Source organism: Quercus robur, chromosome 1 (assembly GCF_932294415.1).
Source record: "Quercus robur chromosome 1, dhQueRobu3.1, whole genome shotgun sequence".
In the NCBI taxonomy this organism is placed as follows: domain Eukaryota; kingdom Viridiplantae; phylum Streptophyta; class Magnoliopsida; order Fagales; family Fagaceae; genus Quercus; species Quercus robur.
In genome coordinates, this window is record NC_065534.1 from 20,501,430 (window position 1) to 20,517,004 (window position 15,575).

At 37.7% G+C, this 15,575-nt stretch overlaps 1 protein-coding gene across 1 annotated transcript; it reads right to left on the reverse strand.

Annotated features, from left to right (window-relative positions):
- Positions 1-1,196: 1,196 nt before the first annotated feature.
- Positions 1,197-5,602, reverse strand: LOC126730847 (uncharacterized). The gene is made up of 7 exons (XM_050435006.1): positions 5,594-5,602; positions 4,559-4,810; positions 3,023-3,135; positions 2,791-2,857; positions 2,093-2,224; positions 1,801-1,906; positions 1,197-1,497 (listed from the first exon to the last, which is right to left on the reverse strand). The coding sequence occupies exons 1-6, from the start codon at positions 5,600-5,602 to the stop codon at positions 1,802-1,804; spliced, it is 678 nt and encodes a 225-aa protein (XP_050290963.1). The 3' UTR covers positions 1,197-1,497; position 1,801.
- Positions 5,603-15,575: the final 9,973 nt, after the last annotated feature.

Below are 15,575 nucleotides of genomic sequence, written 5' to 3' on the forward strand. Positions count from 1 at the left end.
TCAAAACTAAACCCAACAATGCCATACCTAGCCACCAAAACCGAACACCAGAACCCACCTAACAAACTCAAAACTCAAAACTAAACACAGCAACGCCATACCTAGCCACCAAAACCAGACCCTCTACCAATAACCCACCTATCTAGATCTGAGAGATGCAGCTTGAAAGAAATGGACTGCTTGAAAGATCAACGTTGACCGCCTCACCACTCACTAGTAGGAGTCCCAATGGACTGCCAGAGAGAAAAGAAGAGAGAGGACGGAGAACTTGAGAGTAAGAAGGGATAGTAGTTGTGGGAGAGGGAGAGCAAAAATTGAGAGGGATTGAGGACTGAGGAAGTTGAAGAATCAAGTAAGAGGGGGGGAGAGCAAATGTAAAATATTTTACACAAATTTGTCTTGGTTGATTTAGTTGACCAAAAATATTTTATTTTTGATTAAGTATTCACTACAAGAAAACTGGGCTATTGCGGCGGGCCAAAACCGCCGCTAAAGCCCAAAAAAGCGCCACTAAAGGTACATTTGACCTATAGTGGCGGGTGCTATTGCGGCGGGCCGTCCCGTCAGTGTTGCAGTGCCGCTATAGGTCGATTGCGGCAGTCACAAAAAACGCCGCTATAGATGTACCTTTTAGCGGCGGGTGAAGGTTTATTGCGGCGGGCATAAAACCGCCGCCATACGTGTTCAGAATTCGTGGGATTGACTTTTAGCGGCGGGGTCATGCCCGCCGCTATTGGTGTCTACCTTTAGCAGCGGGCAAACGGCGCCGCTATAGGCAATTAATCAAAACAAACTAATTGCACTTGTTGCGGCAGTTAGAAACGCCGCTATATGTTTTCGACCTTTAGCGGCGGGTGATAAGCGCCGCTATAGGGAATCATTTAAAACATAAAATGTTCACCTTTAGCGGCGGTTTTTGCCCGCCGCTATAGGTATTTTTTTTTTTTTCTTTCTTTCCGTGGGTTTTAAAACCACATTTCTATTACAGATAATCCTGTAATAATTTTAACAAATTTAACCAAATAATACCACAATTGTCTCAAAACTAACATTATATTAACATAAAAATATATTATCAACTACATAACAATGTCTATAACTATTATCATAAAATTAACAAAAGAAAAGATGTAGTCATTTGTACACAGAAGGAGTGCCTTCAATCCACAAGCTAGGCGGATTCAATAAAATCATAATTTAAAAAAAGATCCTCATTTTATTCCTTAAGCATTCTTATGGACATCCACACAACCAAGAGTAATATTTTGATAAATATCATTAAGCAACCAACACATATTTAAGTGTTTGCCAATGATACATGGCACTCAATGCTTGTTATAAAACCACATTAACAACTATGTTAAACTTAGGATACCTCATCAACACAGCACAACAATTCTTGCAGCAAATTAATATTCACATTAAATTGAAGAAACCAGTGATTCTAAACTCACATTTTGCATATAGGCAGTCCATCATTCCCTTCTCCAAGTCCAACTACACAACAATAAAAGAAATTGCATAAATTAAGATTATAATGCAAAGTTACCAAGTCAAAATACATAAAGTTATTATTTTTATCCATGCTTCCAAAACATATCCTTCAATGCATTAATGGGAAGAGAACAAGCTCTAGAATTGAATAAGGATTTCTATCTCATTCTTAGATTTTTTTTCCTTCTCAATTGGTAATTACACACATTCAATAAGTCATGAACAATAAAAATTTCTCTCAAACTATGCATTTTTATGAACCAAACCCATTTAAAATAAAATGGAATAAAACTACTAATCACTCACTTTATTCTGGATAGAGAAATTGATGAAGTTGGTATCTACCAAAACCCGATATGGTAGTCCCATCGAGGTGTTGTAATTGAAGAAAAGTGCCGATGAAACCTTCGGCCTATATCGAACAAAATTAAACCTGTTACAACACAATATAAACCCTTACAAATCCCAAAGCTCCTATACCCAAAATTTAACACCAAAAATCTATATATATATATATATTGATAAATAAATAAAAAAATCTATATATATATATATATAGCCTTTTAGAGAAGATACGGTGAAAATAATGGGTAATTACCTCAGGGATATAAAGTCGGAGATGATTAAGGAGGGAGAGGGAGCTGGGGCTTAAAGGCTCAAGATATCTTGTATGTGCTCCATCATACTCACGCTGTCTGGTTGACTGTACCTTGTGCTGCATCTGAGGTAGCTGGATATTTTGAAAATGAATTTCCTCTTAGACTTTGAAAGGATTGACACTTTGTAATACAATTGTTTTGCTTAAAATGCATAATTAAGCATCAAACTTGCCTATTTCTCTATGAAATGATAATCCCGTGACAGTTTTGCTAATTCATTTTTATACAAAGTAGTAATGCAAAATGATCTAAATCAACCAATTATATTCATGCTATTACTTTTCTCATACAGTTTATTCTCAGAGGAACATAAATAATCCACAGAATAATCAGGTAACTAAGCTTCCACCATGCTCTTCCTTCCTATACTTAGATGATCAAAACAATAACAACCAACCAAAGAGGAACATATCTAAGAGTTTAGGATGTATTTGATGCATAAGTTTACAAACTTTAGATGATATATCAAGTTGCATTGGTATTGTATCTAATACAAATATGATTCTTTTTTCTAGAAGCATCCGTGCAATATAGGAAACACAAGTCTGAAAAAACCGATTAGATAAATATGAGAATGATAAATATTCTTGTTGAAAATCACAACTTGTATTGAATTTGGGAAATTAAAAGTCATTACCTTGAATGGTTCATTATCAGAACGGTAGACAATGCCTGGAATGTCATGTAACCACAATGGCAGACCCCTATGCCCAGCACCAAAAAATGCTTAGTTGCAAATTAAATTTCATGCACTAATTGTACAAAATAATTTACATTATCGAGCTTTCTATATGTGAGAAGTAAATATTTTATATATAGTATAATAAGGAGAGGTATCAAAAGAAAGAAGAAAAAAGAAGTGGCTTTACCCATAAGACAATTCGCTCTCAATGAAGGGTCCAATCCTGAGGCATGCATATAAACCGTGTGCATGAATTTCCTTTATGAATTTTACTAAATCACGTCTTCCACTGAAATCATACTGCAAAAGGCATATTGCAACCACCACCATTAATCATATTAATTAAAAAGACATATTATCACCACCATTAATCATTTAGTTTTATAAGAAATATTGAAATTGATGAATAAAAACTAGTTTTGAAACAGTCATTATGTATTTTCAATAATAATCTTTATTTTTTTAATGATATTACATTTTTCAATAGTCAACTTTATATAACTTAACGTTTACAATAGAGTTCCTCCAGTTTAGTCTCTACAAGGATAAAATGGAACTCTAAACAGATAGTTTTAGAATAGTTTCTAAGGCAATTCAATGTTCTTTTTTTTATTTTATTTTAGTTCATTTTATGAATCTAGACTATTTACTATTTCATTTTATGAATCTAAAATGAAAATTTTATTACTGAGAAAAGGAAACAATTTTTATTTTTATCAATCAAAATTACACTCTCCTAAAATGCAAATCTGGTAACTTAATTGTTTTTATTTTTAAAACAATACTTTTTAATGCAATTCAATGTTATTTTTTATATTTTATTTTGGTTTATTCTATGAATCTAAATCATTCATTTCATTTTGTAAATATGAAATAAAAATTTATTATTGAAAAAAGAAAAAAAAATCATCAATCATAATTTCTTGAATATATACATACACATGCTTAATAATACATCATCAAATGTATTACATCATCAAATTTTACAAGTAGTCAAAAGTAATGGTAGATTTCTTAGCATGTTTTTTTTGTATTACATTTATATATTAATATAATCAATATTATCTAATGTGAAAATAGAGAAAGGACACTACAGACAAAGGCATTCCTTTACTTGCTTTAAAGAGGATCCCTTCTGATAGACCCGTTTTAGCCAACCAAAAAGCAAATTATGCCAATGTCAATCGCACAAATTATCAACAATGAGAAATGTATAGCTTCATCAATAATAAGGCAGGACTTTTTTTTTTTTTTTTTTACGATTAGAAAGTTCAGGGAAGAAAAGGTTGCCGCAATGGAGACGTAACAGTAGGCTTTAGCTTGTCAAATCTGCTCTCTATGTGCAACCCAAACATACACATAGATCAAACCAATCCATCATTTCCTAGACCCACAAACTAGAACAACACAACAATACCAATCAAAACGTCAAAAAAAAAAAAAAAAAAAAAACCCAGATCCGAACAAAACCCATAATCCAAAAACAGCTCAAAAACAATCCCACAGATCGACAACAATATAAAATTATATCAAACTCAAAAACCCAGATCCAATACTACTCCACATAAAGCAAAGAGAACTCAAACAATACAACAAAAACATAGAAAATAAAGAAACCCCACAAAAAAAAAAAATCCTATAGAAGAAAGCAAGCAATGAGAGGTGAAAGAATGAAATAAAGCACAGATTTTGAGAAGTGGGTTTGAAATATAAGGGAACATACTTTAGAAATCGCTAGGAGCAACGCCAGGAAGGTAGAAGGAGTGAGATAAAGAGACGAAGAGCAGAAAAAACAAGAGAATTGTGGATCTGAGCTCGGCGGCGGCGACAATTGGCGTCGTGGAGAGTGAGAGATCTTGAGACGTGAGAGTGAGAGACGTTGAGTGCGTGATCTGATCTGAGAGCGTGAGATGGAGTGATGGAGGCTGTGTGTGAAGAGAGAGAGAGGATGGGGCGGCTGAATGAGAAAGAGATGCTAGGGTTTTAGTTTTAGATGTTTCGTTTTATATAAATTCAAAACGACGTAGTTTTGATAATAGAAACTTAAAAAATTAAAAAAAGCTGTTTTAAAGGTTAGAACCTGGGACGGGAACTTGAAAAAGACACGTGCTTACCACTAAGGCAACATAGATTTATTTAACGTATTTTACCCATAATAATATATATAAGTCCAGAATAAATTATTTATTTTTTTGTTTTTTTTTTATTCAAGTTGGGCTTACATATATATAGTTTATCAAATATATATATATATAAATAAATTTCTTGATTAATTTTTTTTAAATTATTTTAGTAAAACTTAAAATGATGCTGTTATTAATATATATTAATAAAAAAATAACTGATACACCCTTCAAATTACAACCACATAAAATGTGATTTTAATTAAAAAAAAAAAAAAGCAAAGAGAATGACCAAAAAATACCACCCCCCCCCCCCCCCTAAACCTAAAAAAAAGACCAAGATGCCCCCAAGAGAAACCCACATACCCATTAACCCAAATGACCAACACAACAAAACCCATCACCCAAAATTGATAGCTCAGAGAGAGAGAGAGAAAAAAAAAAAAAGTTACACCAACCAATAACTTATTGTTGAATTCATATTTTAAAAATCCAACCGTTGGTTCACATTTTCTATATGTTTTTAACATGCATGCTAATTTTCATGCCAATCGGATGTAATTTACCATTTGATCTTTAAACTCATCTTTTATGCGTTATTTTAAACTACAAAAATTTGAATTTAAAGAATTTACTGATGACATAACGATTAATCTTTAATCACCTTGAAATTTTGTAAGTATGAAAAATATATGAAGATAATGTAATCTAATGGTAGATTTGTCAAAATTCACATCGAATTAAGAAATATAGGGTTGGGTTCAAGTTACACGTGATATAACTCTAAAAAATGTTACACCAACCAATAACTTATTGTTGAATTCATATTTTGAAAATCCAACCGTTGGATCACATTTTCTATATGTTCTTAACATGAATGCCAATTTTCATGCCAATTAGATCTAATTTACCATTTAATCTCTAAACTCATCTTTTATGCGTTATTTTAAACTACAAAAACTTAAATTTAAACAATTGATTGATGACATGGCTATTAATCTTTGATCACCTTGAAATTTTGTAAGCATGAAAAATATATGAAGATAATGTAATCTAACGGTAATTTTGTCAAAATTCACATCGAATTAAGAAATGTGGGGTTGGGTTCATGTTATACTTGATGTAACTCTAAAAAATGTCACACCAACAAATAACTTATTTTTGAATTCATATTTTGAAAATCCAACCGTTAGATCACATTTTCTATATGTTCTTAACATGCATGCCAATTTTCTTGCCAATCGGATGTAATTTACCCTTTTATCTTTAAACTCATCTTTTATGCATTATTATAAACTACGAAAACTTGAATTTAAACAATTGATTGATGACATGACTATTAATCTTTGATCACCTTGAAAATTTTTAAGTATGAAAAATATATGAAGATAATGTAATCTAATGGTAGATTTGTCAAAATTCACATCAAATTAAAAAATATAAGGTTGGGTTCAAGTTACACTTGATGTAACTCTAAAAAATGTTACACCAACCAATAACTTATTGTTGAATTCACATTTTGAAAATATAACCGTTGGATCACATTTTCTATTTGTTCTTAACATGCATGCCAATTTTCATGCCAATCGGATGTAATTTACCATTTGATCTTTAAACTCATCTTTTATGCGTTATTTTAAATTACAAAAACTTGAATTTAAATAATTGATTGATGACATGACTATTAATCTTTGATCACCTTGAAATTTTTTATGCTTGGAAAATATATGAAGATAATGTAATTTAACGGTAGACTTGTCAAAATTCATATTGAATTAAGAAATATTGGGTTGGATTCAAGTTACACTTGATGTAACTCTAAAAAATATTATACCAACCAATAACTTATTGTTGAATTCATATTTTTAAAATCCAACCGTTGGATCACATTTTATATTTGTTCTTAACATGCATGCCAATTTTCAGGCCAATTGGGTGTAATTTATCATTTGATCTTTAAACTCATCTTTTTATGCGTTATTTTAAATTACAAAAACTGGAATTTAAATAATTGATTGATGACATGACTATTAATCTTTGATCACCTTGAAATTTTGTATGCTTGAAAAATATATGAAGATAATGTAATCTAACGGTAGACTTGTCAAAATTCATATTGAATTAAGAAATATTGGGTTGGGTTCAAGTTACACTTGATGTAACTCTAAAAAATATTACACCAACCAATAACTTATTGTTGAATTCATATTTTTAAAATTCAACCGTTGGATCATATTTTATATTTGTTCTTAACATGCATGCCAATTTTCATACCAATCGGGTGTAATTTATCATTTGATCTTTAAACTCATCTTTTATGCGTTATTTTAAATTACAAAAACTTGAATTTAAACAATTGATTGATGACATAACTATTAATCTTTGATCACCTTAAAATTTTGTATTCGTAAAAAATATATGAAGATAATGTAATTTAACGGTAGATTTGTCAAAATTCACATCAAATTAAGAAATATAGCGTTGGGTTCAAGTTACACTTGATGTAACTCTAAAAAATGTTACACCATCCAATAACTTATTTTTGAATTCATATTTTGAAAATCCAACCGTTGGATTACATTTTCTATATGTTCTTAACATGCATGCTAATTTTCATGTCAATCGGGTGTAAGTTACCATTTGATCTTTAAACTCATCTTTTTATGCGTTATTTTAAATTACAAAAACTTGAATTTAAACAATTGATTGATGACATGACTATTAATTTTTGATCACCTTTAAATTTTTTATGCTTGAAAAATATATGAAGAAAATGTAATATAACGGTAGATTTGTCAAAATTCACATTGAATTAAGAAATATAGGGTTGGGTTCAAGTTACACTTGATGTAACTCTAAAAAGTATTACACCAATCAATAACTTATTGTTGAATTCATATTTTTAAAATCCAACCGTTGGATCACATTTCCTATATGTTTTTAACATGCATGCCAATTTTCTTGTCAATTGGATGTAATTTACCGTTTTAAACTCATCTTTTATGCGTTATTTTAAACTATGAAAACTTGAATTTAAACAATTGATTGATAACATGACTATTAATTTTTGATCACCTTGAAATTTTTTAAGCACGATAAATATATGAAGATAATATAATCTAACGGTAGATTTGTCAAAATTCACATCAAATTAAGAAATATAAGGTTGGGTTCAAGTTACACTTGATGTAACTCTAAAAAAATGTTACACCAACCAATAACTTATTGTTGAATTCATATTTTTAAAATCCAACCGTTGGATCACATTTTATATTTATTCTTAACATGCATGCCAATTTTTATGCCAATCGGGTGTAATTTACCATTTGATCTTTAAACTCATCTTTTATGCGTTATTTTAAATTACAAAAACTTGAATTTAAACAATTGATTGATGGCATAATTATTAATCTTTGATCACCTTAAAATTTTGTGTGCTTAAAAAAAAATGAAGATAATGTAATCTAACGGTAGATTTGTCAAATCACATCGAATTAAGAAATATAGCATTGGGTTTAAGTTACACTTGATGTAACTCTAAAAAATGTTACACCAACCAATAACTTATTGTTGAATTCATATTTTGAAAATCCAATCGTTGGATCATATTTTCTATATGTTCTTAACATGCATGCTAATTTTCATGCCAATCGGGTGTAATTTACCATTTGATTTTTAAATTCATCTTTTATGCGTTATTTTAAATTACAAAAACTTGAATTTAAACAATTGATTGATGACATGACTATGAATTTTTGATCACCTTGAAATTTTGTATGCTTGAAAAATATATGAAGATAATGTAATCTAACGGTAGATTTGTCAAAATTCACATCGAATTAAGAAATATAACGTTGGGTTCAAGTTACACCTAATGTAACTCTAAAAAATGTTACACCAACCAATAACTTATTGTTGGGTTCATATTTTAAAAATCCAACCGTTGGATCACAATTTCTATTTATTTTGAACATACATGCCAATTTTCATGCCAATCGGGTATAATTTACCATTTGATCTTTAAACTCATCTTTTATGCGTTATTTGAAATTACAAAAACTTGAATTTAAATAATTGATTGATGGTGTGACTATTTATCTTTGATCACCTTGAAATTTTGTATGCATGAAAAATATATAAAGATAATGTAATCTAACGGTAAATTTGTCAAAATTCAGATCGAATTAAGAAATATATTGTTGGGTTCTAGTTACACTTGATGTAACTCTAAAAAATGTTACACCAACCAATAACTTATTGTTGAATTCAAAATTTGAAAATCCAACCGTTGGATCACATTTTCTATATGTTCTTAACGTGCATGCCAATTTTCATGCCAATCGGGTGTAATTTACTATTTGATCTTTAACTGGGAAGATGAAAAAATAGGGGGAAATTTAAATGTCTATTGCGGCGGTCCAACCCGCCGCAAAAAGGAGTACATATGTTCTTAACGTGCATGCCAAAAAGGAAATTTAACTTATTGACCCGCCGCTATATGTAAGCTTAATGCTGCTAAAACAGGTCTATTGCGGCGGGTCATTGGCCCGCCGCTATAGTACGCCGCAAAATACTTGAGCTATTGCGGCGGGTCATTAACCCGCCGCTATATCTATGCTGAATGCCGCTAAAACAGGTCTATTGCGGCGGGTCGTTGGCCCGCCACTGTAGAACGCCGCAAAATACTATAGCTATTGCGGCGGGCATATAGAACGCCGCAATAGATCTCATGTACAGCAGCGGGTCAAAAATGCGCCGCAATGGGCAACATATAGCGGCGGTTTTTGCACCCGTTGCAATAGGCCCGCCGCAATAGCTCAGTTTTTTTGTAGTGATTTTACTACAAAACAAACATGCTAAAATGGGAAAATATTTTTCTAAAAATATTTTACATCAAAACAAACAGAATGATAGACACGTATTCAATTTTGGACATGTGTCCACATCTCAATTTGTCCAATGCACTGATGCACTAGACATAAGCCTTGTCCTTTCTCAGGGTGCATTTTACTGTTTATCACTATTGCTTCTTCTTTTTATTTTTTTATTTTTTTATTTTTTTTTTTTATTATTATTATTTTAATGCAACATCACTATTGCCTAGTACAACACAATTTTGCTTTCTTCTCTTAAATCTTGCCTACAGTGCCGTTTTTATCATCTTTTAATAAAAGGCTGTAGTGCTACACTGCCGTTTAGCTTATTGTATTCAACAGTGCTATCACAATTAACACTAACATGGTAGCAGCAAAGCTTCGTACCCAAAACAAGTGAAATCGATAATGGAACGTGTCATTTTACTAGTCGTTGCAACGATGCCGAAGGCGCAGAACGTGTCATTTTACTGACAAATCCCTCTCGCTGTAAAATATCTTCCCAACCTTACAGTGGAATATAAATGTTGCTGTATGTTCTCCTAAATCCTAATAGTACTCGATTAACAAATAAATGAATTAAACAATAATAATAATACCTAATCAGACAACTGAGTGAAGAAGATAAGGCGATGTGACCACACTATATGCCTTTAATTTCCTATTTAATCTAATTGTTGGTGTAGGGGCGGTTTTTGGGGCTCAGGCCCAACAGGCGAGCGATTCTGGCCCAAAAGTCCCTCAACAATGAATTTGTAGAGAGTAGGTTACAGAACTAGGTCTTGACAGCGTGAACGTAGTTACGAACAAGCCATGCAACCAGTTGGACGTGGGGATATTCCTCTAAGCCTTTGGGATAACAGTCCGTGGGGCTGTATCTTCTGCTTTTTTCTCCAACTCCTTTCTCTTTTTCTCTGTTTTTCTTCCTCTGGCCTACGATCCCCTGACCATGAGAATTTTCTTCTCTTATATAGCATCCTTCCTACGATAATGACCCTACACTTGTTAATCATCTGGGCCTCTACTTGAGTGCCTGTCCCATAGGACATTCTCCTTCTTTTCTATGAGTTGCACTGGCCAAGATAATCCTGTTCTCCTGTCCTTTCCACATTAATGCGGCTGGAAAAGTTGCTCCTTGGCATTTAATGCGGCAGTTGTGGTTGCCCCCCCCCCCCCCCCGAACGTCATGCTCTCTTCCTAGATATTGGTTGGCCTTGCGCCATGTAAAGGGAGTGAATTGGACTCCCATTTGGTGCGTCCGAGGAGGTATTCCTCCTCGGACGCCCCTAAGCAAGCCCGGCCCAACATGATTGGGCTGGGGGGGGGTCTTCCGCTCGTGTCTTCGCTTCTTGTTGTGGTTGGGCCTAGTACAGGTACTTTGGCCCAACGTTGACTGGCGAACTTTACCCCCACAATAGCCCCTCAAAATTCCGGCCTTTCTTCTGGGTCCGAGGAGGAAAGGCGGGATTTTGATACTCACTGGACAGTTCGTGGTGAATTCCTGCTTTACACGTGTAAAGGGGGGGGGGGTATGCCCTCACGTGCCTCATTAATGCTGAGGGCGTTTAATGACCCGGGGGAAAGTAACTGCAGCTTTTGAGGTTTTACACTCATCCAATCCAACGGTTGGAGACCGGATCTACGGTGGACAGCGTTTCACTCGCTCTAGACGTCTGTTCAACTTCTTCCAAGTATAACAGGTTTTGAAGGCGTTCGTCTCTCATTTTTGACGAGCACTCCAATATTCAGAACGTCTCAGAGCTCTCTCCTTCAGTCTGTTCTCACTTTCGCTGCCATTCTCTTGAAGACTTCTTCGAGCTTCTTACTCGTAAGTGCGCGCTTCTTCTTCGTTATTCTCCATTATTCAAACTGCCTTCAAGTTGTTTTAGGATTAGAGGGGATGGGTAGGCTTGAGAAAATGGTAGATTCTCCGGCCGGTATGGCGGGTTTCAGGGCGAAGTATCGTATTCCACCAGAGGTAGGTTTAGAGTATTGCCATCTGGAGGATATTTTGCTCAAGAGGAAAACAGGGGAAGTCCCAATTCCAATGATAGCCTTCGTGGAAGGAGGAATGACGATTCCAATGGGGAGAATAACTAGGGATTACCTATGTGATCATAGATTGGCCCCCCACCAATGTACTGCGAACCTGTTCCGGATCCTGGGGTGTGTCGACGCCCTGAACGATCAGATGAACCTCGGCCTTTCATGGCACGACGTGGTTCATCTTTATGAATGCCATAAGCTCGGCGACTCATACTATCTAAAGTCCAGGACTGACGAAGTGAGGTTAATATCCTGCCTTCCGAAGTCCAGCAAAGGCTTGAAGGACGACCATTTGATCGTCTCCGGACCATGGCATGACGGCCCTCACTGTCCGACTAGGGCGGGAACGCCAGGTGGGGTGTCATAGAGCTAGATTCCGTGGGAAGGACCTTAGTTTTGAGCTCTGCCCCCCCCCCCCCCCCCTTTTTCTTTTATTTTAAACTTGTTGGTTTGGTTGTATGTCTCCTCGAACTAACATGACCCTTTTAACGGCCTTTATAGACAAAGGGCGTACATCCCCTCGGCTGAGTTTGGTCAACATCCAGGCTCTGAATTACCTCCTGAGGTCCGAGATTTTCGTTAGCGAGGACGGACAACTACGGTCGGCTCCTTTGATTTTGGACTACATTCCACTCACTCGATCCCTGGTGGAAGCCGGACAAGCTATAAGGGTTGGTAGTCCGAGATTGGCACGCATTGACGTATCTTACCAGGGTTTCTCGCTGCAACAGACTTGCCTCCTATTCAGTTACCTCCCCAACGCGCCTTTCCCCCAGTAGTTATCCCGGAGGAGGAGGCCAATTCTTCGTATTCATCCTTAGAGGATCAGATAGACCAGTTTCGATTTTTCGAGGAAGGGGAGGCGTCGGTCAAAGTAGTAGAGCTCTCCGACTCTGACGCTGATTTAGATCGCGCCTCAGCGGCTCCTGGTACTGGTTTAGTCATCGCACAACCTGATATCAGTGAAGACACAGAAGAAGAAGAAGGAATGGATCTCCAGCCAAGGACTGGCCTCAGGGGCCTTCTATCTAACAGGTCCAAGGGGCAGTCCTCCAGGGACGTCTCGAAGGGACAGACTGCCCCTAAAGCTCCCGTTCCTCCTCTCCCTCCCTTGTCGGATGCGGCGCTGCAGCCCATGCCTAACTTAAGGCGAAAAAGGCCCATAGAAGAGACGGAGGAGGGAGAGGTTGCCCGTGAAAAGGCCGGACCTAAAAAGAAGGGCAAGGAGACGAAAGAGCCCCGAGAGAAAAGGACAAGGTCCACTGAGAGCCGAGACGAGGCAGCCATTACTAGGGGACAACGGACATGGTCCCCTCGGATAGAGTTAGAGGGTGCCCCAATCCCCTGGGATGCGACCCTGTGGGAATCCCAACGAGAGCAGGCCTCATTCTTGGTCGAGGCCCTACAGTAGCCTCTTCTCCTGCCCCGTGACATGGAGGGTCTCAGGAAGACTCGTCAGCCAGAACTTTTCATGTCACTGAAGAGGGACATGGCCATGGTAAGTGGAATCTTCTATCTTGTCTCTATACTGTGTACCCCCTTATCGTCATGTTTTAATAGTGTTTCCATTTTCGTCCGAGCGCAGGTCACTCAACAAATTTATGTTGCTGAGGAGTGGGCCAAAAAGGCTCGTGAGGACATGCATAGGGAGGCTCAGTCCCGTTTTGCAGCTGAGAGGGCTGCTGGCGATCTCAAACGAGATTTTGATCGTCAGACCAATGAACTAAAGGAGGTGAAGAAGGCCAATGCGAGTGCAGAAGCTGGCCTAAAAAATGCTGAAAAGCAAGCTGACGAGCTGCGCAAACAGCTCCGCCACTCTGAGGAGAAGCTGACAGCGGAGCAACAGACGGTTTCAGAGCTTAAGGCTGAGCTTGCAAGGACCAAGGAGGAAGCTCGCTTGTCCAGGGAAGCTGCAGAGAAGGCCGTGGCGGCTTCATATGAACGTGGAGTCCATGATACTGAGGAGAGACTGGCCGAGGAAGTTGCCACCGTCTGCAGGGAATACGTCACCACGTCCTGGGGTGTAGCCCTGGATCGGGCAGCCGTCCCAGCAGATTCTGATCTCAGGAAAGCTGAGAACATCTTTTTCCCTGAGGAAATATGCGAGATTCCTGACGAGGTCGTCTCCACTAAGCCTCTTCCAACAGACTCCTCCGTTCCCGAGGCTGGGGGCACGGAGCAAGCCACGCAGGGCCAGTCGCCCGAGGACAGTCTTCGCATCAGCGAGATCCTTGCGCAGGCCCAGGAGGTTGCCCCAGAGAACCCAGCAGCGGATGATCAGCCTGCTCCGACTCAAGGCTCTTAGGGACGTAGTATAGGAATTCATTTGTTTTGCTTTTTGTGCTTTGTTTTGTTTAGTCATTGCTAATGTTTGTGAATCAAGCTACTTTGAAGATTAAATAACAAAAGTTACTTCATTTCAGATATCGTTGCATTATTCCATTTTGTTTTCATCATGAATGGATATTGGTTTTTCCATTTTACTGTTGAAAGTTAAGTATAAATGAATGAGATCGTTAGAATAGCGATAACTCATAATTGCGCAAAAACGGCTACGAAGCTGATTTCTCCCAAGTCTGTGGTTCGGGGAGCCATGCAGGACTTGGGTTTTGTTTAACGCTTACCCCGAATAGTTGCACAGTAACACGGCATCAAATATAGTGTCTTTCATTAATAAAAGTACCTTTTCAGGTTATTTACATTCCACGGACATGGCACTACACGTTCATCCAAGTCCTCCAAAAAATACGCTCCAATGCCGGCCACGGATGTGATACGGTATGGGCCCTCCCAGTTTGGTCCAAGCTTCCCCCATGCAGGGTTCCTCGCGGTGCCTAGAACTTTCCTCAGCACTAGATCCCCGGGCGTCAAGGGCCTCGACTTCACCTTGGCGTCATAGCCCCGTTTGAGCTTTTGCTGATAGTAGGCGAGGTGCACCATCGCGCTTTCCCTTCTCTCTTCGAGGAGGTCCAGGCTTTTTTCCAGAAGTCCGTCGTTGGCAATGGGGTTGAATGCAGTAGTCCTCTGGGAGGGAAAGTTTATCTCTAATGGGATGACGGCCTTGGCCCCGTAGGTCAACGAAAAGGGGGTTTCTCTCGTGGACCTGCGAGGCGTGGTGCGGTACGTCCACAAGACATGGGCTAGCTCTTCAACCCACCTCCCTTTCGCGTCGTCCAACCTCTTCTTCAGTCCATTCACTATGGTTTTGTTGATGGCCTCCGCTTGTCCGTTACCCTGCGGGTAGGCTGGTGTAGAGTATCGGTTGACAATCCCCAGTTCACTGCAATATTCCCTAAAAGCCTTGCTGTCAAATTGGAGGCCATTGTTTGAGATCAGGGTGTGTGGGGTCCCGAACCTGGTGACAATATTTTTCCAGATAAACTTCTTGACATCGACATCCCTGATGTTTGCCAGCGCTTCAGCTTCGACCCATTTCGTGAAATAATCGGTGCCGACGAGAAGAAACTTCTTGTTCCCGGCAGCTTTGGGGAATGGCCCTAGTATGTCTAGGCCCCATTGTGCGAATGGCCAAGGGCTGGACAACGGGTTAAATACTCCGCCCGGTTGATGTATATTCGGAGCAAACCTTTGGCATTGGTCACACTTCTTCACATATTCCAAAACCTCCTTATGCATGCTCGGCCACCAGTAACCCACCGTCATGGCCCTGTGGGAGAGGGACCGGCCCCCCGTATGG

Excerpts from the sequence above, each read along its gene's own strand:
- LOC126730847 (XM_050435006.1), bottom strand. Across the intron at positions 3,136-4,558 it reads TGCTCCTAGCGATTTCTAAA|TATGATTTCAGTGGAAGACG; the intron begins GTATGTTCCCTT and ends TGCCTTTTGCAG. Across the intron at positions 2,858-3,022 it reads GAGAGCGAATTGTCTTATGG|GGGTCTGCCATTGTGGTTAC; the intron begins GTAAAGCCACTT and ends TGCTGGGCATAG.